The sequence below is a fragment of the Rhipicephalus microplus genome, unplaced genomic scaffold (genome assembly GCF_043290135.1).
Source record: "Rhipicephalus microplus isolate Deutch F79 unplaced genomic scaffold, USDA_Rmic scaffold_12, whole genome shotgun sequence".
In the NCBI taxonomy this organism is placed as follows: Eukaryota; Metazoa; Arthropoda; class Arachnida; order Ixodida; family Ixodidae; genus Rhipicephalus; species Rhipicephalus microplus.
Window position 1 is genome coordinate 40894467 of NW_027464585.1, and position 7746 is coordinate 40902212.

Consider the following 7746-nt stretch of genomic DNA (forward strand, 5'->3'; position numbering starts at 1 on the left):
AAACTTTGAGGAGTCCTCCAGCTACTGAAGACTAAATCGGCGCCCGGTCCTGACAAGATCACCAAACAAATTCTGAGGAACCTGAATCATGACGCCATCGAGAAGCTACATGAGTATATCAATGCATGGTGGAAGAAAGGCCGTATTTCACAAGAATGGAAGACAGCAGATGTAATAGTAATTCGCAGGCCAGGTAAACCGCTTGGGGTTCGAAATATGAGGTGGATATCTCTGACGTCCTGCATAGGGAAAGTCGTGGAGTATGCCTGCCTCAACAGGGTGACGACGATTCTCGAGAAGCGGGATGCCTTCGGCACTCAGATATTCAGCTTCCGCAAAGGAGGTTCGACGCAGGATGCTATGCTGCAAATCAAGGAACAGGTAATTAACGCACCAAGCACGCACGTGCGCGCCCTGCTTGGGTTAGACCTCAAAAGTGCCTTCGATACAGTAACACATGCTGTCATTTTGAACAAGATCAGCCAACTAGATCTTGGTTAAAGGTTCCAGCGGTACGTCAGCAGCTTCCTGACCGAACGCAAGCTGACGGTGAAGGTCGATGGTGCCCCAGCACGAACAGTTGACATGGGGGGTGCGGGTACGCCACAGGGCTCGGTGCTCTCTCCCATGCTTTTCAACCTCATCATAATCGAACTACCGGACCGTCTCGACGCAATAGAGGGCATCAATCACACGATCTACGCGGACTCCGTGACCGTGTGGACCACAGCAAATACGAGCATTGGTGAAGTGCAAGAGAGAATGCAGCAGGCCGTCCGGGCCGCGGAGTGGCACCTCGAAGGCACAGGACTCTTCTGCTCTCCCGATAAATTGGAAATACTCCTGCATAGACCACGCAAGAAAGGACCTCACCCGCAGGCTGTACTGGACGCCCGTCGCTTGGGCATCCGCGTCATGACAAAGGAGGGGACCCGAATACCAACGGTGTCCAAAATACGAGTGCTCGGCTTGTGGCTGGAAGAGAACGGTGTGAACCACGAGCTGGTAGCACGACTGCAAAAGAAAGTGGCCACCGTAACGCACCTTGTGCGTCGGGTAGCGAAAAAAAGAAAAGGGCTATAGGGGCACAACGTGACGAAGTTAATACATGCTTATGCGCTGAGCCACATAGCGTATGTTGCCGCGTATGCCAACTAGAACAGAAGCGAAACCGAGAAGCTGAACGCGGCGATTCGTCGAGCATTCAAGATAGCCCTGGGTGTGCTCCAGTACACGGAAACCCGTCGGCTTCTGGAGCTGGGTGTGCACAATACCCTCGACGAGATAGCAGAAGCGCAGAGGATCGCGCAGCTCGAGAGGTTGTCTGGCACAAGAATGGGAAAACGCATTCTCGATCTGCTTGGGATTCGATATCACGAGACGCGTGGACTGAAGGAAGCATTGCTACCTTCATTCGAAGTGGTCGAAGTGCGCCATACTGACAGAAAATATCTCCAGGAACTCGCACCCCGTTCACGACTTGCAACGACACAAATGCAGAGCTGCAGCAATTCTAAAGGTGCATGGAAGCCAAGAGGGTGTCCTCTTCGTCAATGCGGCCAGGTATCGACTGTCAGCCGGCGGGAGCGATGAGGGACGCTCCGAACCCCTCCGCTACCCGTGAACGAGCGAGGTGGAGTCGAGGCGCTAACACTATCACCCCTGCTACTGCTACGACAACGACGACTGCAGCGACGGCGGCAACATCAACAGCGAGTCCGGTCAGCGGCGGAGGGACCTGCTTTCTCTATGGCGGTCCTGGATACAACACGAAAGGTTCGGGGCACGGCATCAGCACGGCTGCCATCATCCGAAGCTGCAGAAGAAATGGCCTTAGTTTTAGTGGTACTCAACAGTGGTGCAGACGACAGCCTGATTATTAGCGATTCTAAATCAGCGATTCGGAGCTGGGTGTCCGAGGAGGTGGCACGCATGCTTAACGACAGAGCTGGGGACTTCGCTTCAGGCAAGATTACTGACAAGGCCCTCAAGTGGATTCCCGCTCTCATGGAAGACAGTGGAACTATCAAAAACAACAGCCGTAAAACTAGCAGCAACAACGCCAACAGCCAAAGACTAACCGGCATCCCACCCAACCATAACGAGTGCGCCCATCTCGTTGCGAGGCAACTTACCCGCCGCGACGCAGCCACCCAGGGAGTAGCTGCCACCGTGGTTGGGAGCAGCACCGGCCGAGGCACGGTGGTGGCCACAGGCACTGGCAATGCCGAAATTACCACCGCCACCACGTCTGTTGCTGCAGCAACTGAAGTTGGTGCAGAAGAGGCGAGACAACAGAGGTGCGCCGACTGCTATGGAGAAAAATTTCCTGCCACGTACCACGACGTGCTTGCGCACTATAGGAAAGACCGGAAGAAATTACCGCAATCACACGTGTGTCTGGACAGGTCGCAGGCGGTGGACCTGAGAAGGCTGCAGACGGGCACGTTCACCAACCCCTACCATCTGCACCGCTTATGGCCCACGCTCCACCCGTCACCTGGCTGCCCGTGGTGCGCGCACGAACAGGCCGATATGGCACATAAACTTTGGCAATGCGAAAGAGATGAAGATAGACCACGAGAAAGGATGACGTCAACTGAGGGACCCACCAAAATGGGGCACCTTGCTGAGCGATGGCAAGCCGCCCTTCTCAGTGAGGCCCTCTAAGACCATGTGTGGGCCGTCCAGCGGGCCAAGGCCGTCGCCGAGGACCTCAAAATTTGTTCTTCTAACGATGTGTCCCTGGCAGCCTAGCCCCGGGCACAGCAGCAACCGTTGGGCAAATAAAGTTTATTTAACTCAACTCAACTATTAGTCATCCGGTGTCAGTGAGTAATCCCAAACGGGTTGAGTCGTAAATTATCCGCAAGGGAGCCGCGATGGTGCGTAGACAACGTACGTCGCCGCAGGCAACCTTTTTTTTAGTGTCGTTCAGTCCATCCAGGCGGCGCCAGCTCTCACCTACATCAGGACTATCAAGCTCTCACATCTCCAGCTACTTTGTAACGTTGAACATCTATCTATCCAAGCTGCACTACTGAGTCGGAATGGTTTCGCTGTGATCGAGTCTACGGTTTGAAAGCACATCTGGTAATCTGCGGCCCCGTAAATGCTTGGATAACGTCGTTACACTATGCCAATCTTCGAGAAATAAATACAGCAAGCCTAACATGCCCTCTTCGGGTAAGGTTTCCACAGCATCCGTGTTTTTCGGAGTGAACGTCACCTGACTGGCCGAACGAAACCTACTTGCTTCGTCGCTCTCTTTCGCGATGTTTTCATCACTACAGGTTCGCCTGCTTGTTTTTATAATCATTTAGTTTGATATCAAGCTCATCGGGACCATTGTTTGTAACTTTCAGTGCCGTATACTCCTTATCAGACGAGAATCGACGCATTTCCTAAGCCTACTCGCTTCGTTAACCGGGGTTCAGCCATGTTGATTTTCATAGGGGGGAACACGTTTCTCTGTGGATGAGGAAGCAAAGTTTCTTTATTTAAAGACGAACATTGGGGACATCGCCGTTCCTCCCTAAATGGAGAGAACGTCACTCCATTTTTTAAGAGTGTAATAACCCTGTGAGAACTTTTGAGTAGCGTCTCAGTTCGCTACGCGGATCCCGCCTGCCGAACTCGGGTGCACTCCACCGAGAGCTTCCGGCCATCCTCTGCGACACTCTCTATCTACAACCGCAATTCCTGCAGTCTACGCTCATGCATGAGATTTCCAAAACGTTCATCTCTCTGGCTCTCCCGCGCACTACCCTCTTCCGCGTTAGCTGCATCGCTCTCGTCTCCAGACTCTCGACTCATGGCCTGCGCTCGCCTTTCAAGGTTTAAGTGGGCAAACCTTGTGTCCATAGGACGATTTCAAACTTAAAAAAGGCAGCAACATCCTAGAGATATTAGAACACCAGAAGACACACCACTTGTGATGCTGCTGCTCACTGCCATCTCACCTTGCCCGCCGTCAGACACTCGACATCGCTCGATGTCACCAGGGTTTTCGCCGGACCGATGACTTGAGAATGACAGTTGCTGGAGCACCGACTTCCTCGGGTTGATGATTTCCACACCACAGCTTCCTGAGCTTGGTGGCTTGCTTCTTTGTTGGAACGGCCAATGTCTCGGCTTTCGTCTTCTGTGTCCTCCGCAAAACGATGAATTTCTTCGTACGCAGAGCATTCCTTGTCGTTATTGTCCCGATCTTGTCTGACTGCGCCAGCAAAACTCGACCTTCTGCCCATTCCCTCAGTCCCCTTGAGCAGAGTTCTCTGAGCTGCGTAGCAGCTGTTGCTATTGAAGGGAGTGGAAGGTTAGTTTCATGGTGTCCGTGTTTTCTTCTTGTGGCTGCTGCTGCTGCTTGTCAAGGATAAAGACCAGCGCCTTTCGATACATTGCAACAGTTTGACTTTATGTACAGTAATTTATGTACCAATTTACAAGACCATTCATTGAAACCGTCGCATGTTGCCTCCGGAGAGCCGATAGTGGAGAGCACTCTTTGCTGCGACCAGAACCACGGTGAGGAAACGGGAGCCAGGCTTAAACCCCTTCGTTAACCCTCCCAATGATCCTCAAAGCCAACCAAAACAACTCAATCCGTTTATTCGACAGACTAAACACACTTACCGCCGTCCGCTCCTCTCGCTCTCTTATTCAAGCAATTGACCTCCCGATCTGAGAGAGAGATAGAGAGAAGAAAGAACCGGCCTACACAAGACGTTCCGCGAACTGTGCGAACGCACAGAATGGTGGCGCCGTTTCGGCTGCGGGCTCACACCATTACTGCGAGATGACTACGCTGTCCAGTGTGACAGCCGTTCCGCGGGCTCTAATCCAGATGGCTGGGTGTCGATACACCGGATGTCCTCACGTCGCCCCCCCCCGCGGCAATACGCTGGCCGGAGATCACCTGCTGGTGTTGAAAGCGACGACCGACCACGGTCTTCTTAGCAGAACGGGTGTCCTTACAACGGGATTATCGTCTCCCGTGAATCGGCTCTTTGGAAAGCGCACGGTTTTGCGACAAAGAAGACTCCTCACCTTACTGGCCTGTGACGCCTGACCTTACAATATATATATATATATATATATATATATATATATATATATATATATATATATATATATATATATATATATATATATATATATATATATATATATATATATATATATATATATCATGAAGTCTTGGTCTGGATTACCTTTTATTAGGCCCGAGGAACCGGCAGCCGACAGCTACCATGAATGAGCCAAGATGATGATGCTACGCGCCAACGATGAGGATGCATGAGCCACGCATGATAATGATGATAATGTACCGAAGAGGATGCGTATACTAAATGCCCACATCAATTCCCCCCACGTGAAAGCGGCCAGCCTGGCCGCGGCAAGTCAAGGGGACAAAGAACGTCGCATGAAGGGCTTCATACGGGAGACATGGACGACCTCTGTAGTTCGATAACGGCGATCTGCTGGGGCTACAAGTGGTGTCACGCGATAATTCACTGGTGAAGTCTCTTCAAGAACGGTGTACGGCCCAATAAACCGAGGCTGAAATTTGTCGCACAAACCAGGTGTGCGAACAGGCGTCAAAAGGAGCACTTCGTCTCCAGGTTGGAAGGATACATCACGATGCGATTCATCATAACGTAGCTTTCTGTCTTGCTGGCGGGCTTCAGTGTTTATACGAGCTCGTTGGCGGCACTGTACGAGTCGTGAAACGTATTCCTCTGAAGAGGATGGAGATGAATTCGCTTGGCAGGTAAAGAAGGAGACGTCCAGGAAAGAAGTAGGGGAGCGTCCATAAACTAGGTAAAATGGCGAATAGCCGGTTGTTCGCTGAATGGCCGTATTGTAGGCAAAAGTGACGAATGGTGGAACAACGTCCCAGTTTTTGTGGTCTGGTTGAATATAGGCGGCGATCATGTCAGCAAGAGTGCGGTGGAATCGCTCAGTGAGGCCGTTAGTCTGGGGATGATAACTAGAGGCAGTCTTGTGAGTTGTGCCGGAGGGCTGAAGAAGTTCGTTCACTAGTTGTGAAAGAAAGGCCCTTCCACGGTCACTGAGCAACACACGTGGAGCACCATGACGGAGTATAATGGCTCGGAGGATGAAATCGGCAATCTCAGAAGCTGAACCTGTAGTAACGGATGCCGTCTCGGCGTAGTGCGTCAAATGGTCAATGGCTGTTACTATCCACTGGTTTCCAGCAGCACTGACTGGGAGGGGGCCATAAAGATCGACGCCTACAACTTCGAAAGGTGTGGCTGGGCACGGAAGAGGCTGTAGTTTACCGGCGGGAGCAGATGTTGGTAGTTTTCTACATTGGCATGTAGTGCAGGACCCGACGTACCGAGCTACACTAGTGGTAATGCCTGGCCAATAAAACCGACTTTGAAGGCGATCGTAGGTTTTATGGTAACCAAGGTGACCAGCAGTTGGATGGTCATGAAGTGCCCTGAGGACTTCGGACCGTAGTGATCGGGGTAGAACGGGAACCCAGCGCTGACCGTCAGGATGGTAAATTTTGCGGTACAGCACCGAGTTGTCCAGTTTAAATTGCGAGAGTTGGCGACGGAGCCTTGCATTAGGTGGACAGGAACTGCCAGTGAGGTAGTCTATAATACGTCGACAGTATGGTTCAGCCAACTGTCGAGAAGGAAAATTGTGCGGGTCGTCCAAAGGCAGCTGGTTCATAGAGGCGAGAGAGGAAACCGCCGTAGACGTGGACTCCGAGGGCGTGTTGTGCAAATCGATGGCGGAAACCCCGAGTGGAGTCGCTGGTAGTGGGCAGCGAGAAAGAGCGTCGGCGTCACTATGCTTCCTGCCACACTTGTACACGATCTCAAAATCATATTCTTGGAGGCGTAGAATCCAGCGTCCGAGGCGTCCCGACAAGTTCTTGAGTGTCGAAAGCCAACATAAAGCATGGTGGTCGGTCACAATGGTGAAATGGCGGCCATGCAGATATGGACAAAATTTCTGTACTGACCAAACGATGGCGAGGCATTCCTGCTCGGTTATTGTGTAGTTCCTCTCGGCTGCGGAGAGGACGCGGCTGGCGTATGCAACGACTCGCTCTCGCGAAGCGTTGTCGCGTTGCAGGAGCACGGCTCCTAAACCGCGGCCGCTAGCGTCTGTGTGCAGGAAGGTCGGTGCATCATCGTGAAAATGAGCAAGTACAGGGTCGGTCGTGAGGGCACTCTTCAACCTGTCGAAAGCCGATTCACATTTGTGAGACCACTGAAAGGGCATACCGGAAGCAAGTAGCTTATGAAGTGGTGCGGCTATGGAGGCAAAGTTTTGTATGAATCGCCGAAAGTAAGAGGCGAGACCAAGGAAACTTCGCAAATCTTTTGGTTTGTCATGGCGAGGGAAGCGAAGCACTGCAGCAGTTTTATCAGGGTCTGGGCGAATTCCGTCCTTGCTCACAATATGACCGAGTACCTTGATAGATCTGCTGGCGAAATGGCACTTTTTGGTGTCGATTTGAAGACAAGCGCCCGCAAGACAAGTCAGGACCTCGTCCAAGCGTTGCAGATGTTGAGGAAACGTCGATGAAAAGACAACAATGTCATCGAGGTAACATAGGCAAGTCTTCCATTTCAGGCCACGCAGCACGGCGTCAATCATGCGCTCAAAAGTTGCGGGCGCATTGCATAGACCGAACGGCATAACATTGAATTCGTATAGGCCGTCCGGGGTCGCAAACGCAGTTTTTTCTTTATCATCTTC

The 7746-nt window shown here is 51.8% G+C and overlaps 1 protein-coding gene across 1 annotated transcript; it reads left to right on the forward strand.

The window, feature by feature from the left end:
* The first annotated feature begins 216 nt into the window (after nucleotides 1-216).
* On the forward strand, nucleotides 217-1624 carry LOC142783725 (uncharacterized). The gene is made up of 4 exons (XM_075882302.1): nucleotides 217-422; nucleotides 504-1047; nucleotides 1159-1319; nucleotides 1501-1624. Exons 1-4 carry the CDS (start codon nucleotides 217-219, stop codon nucleotides 1622-1624), a joined length of 1035 nt encoding a protein of 344 aa, XP_075738417.1.
* Nucleotides 1625-7746: the final 6122 nt, after the last annotated feature.

Bases quoted from the DNA above. Each gene is read 5' to 3' on its own strand.
- LOC142783725 (XM_075882302.1), top strand. From the start codon at position 217: ATGAGGTGGATATCTCTGACGTCCTGCATAGGGAAAGTCGTGGAGTAT. The intron at 423-503 runs GTTAGACCTCAA...TCTTGGTTAAAG, and splicing joins CACGTGCGCGCCCTGCTTGG to GTTCCAGCGGTACGTCAGCA. The intron at 1,320-1,500 runs GTTGTCTGGCAC...ACACAAATGCAG, and splicing joins AGGATCGCGCAGCTCGAGAG to AGCTGCAGCAATTCTAAAGG.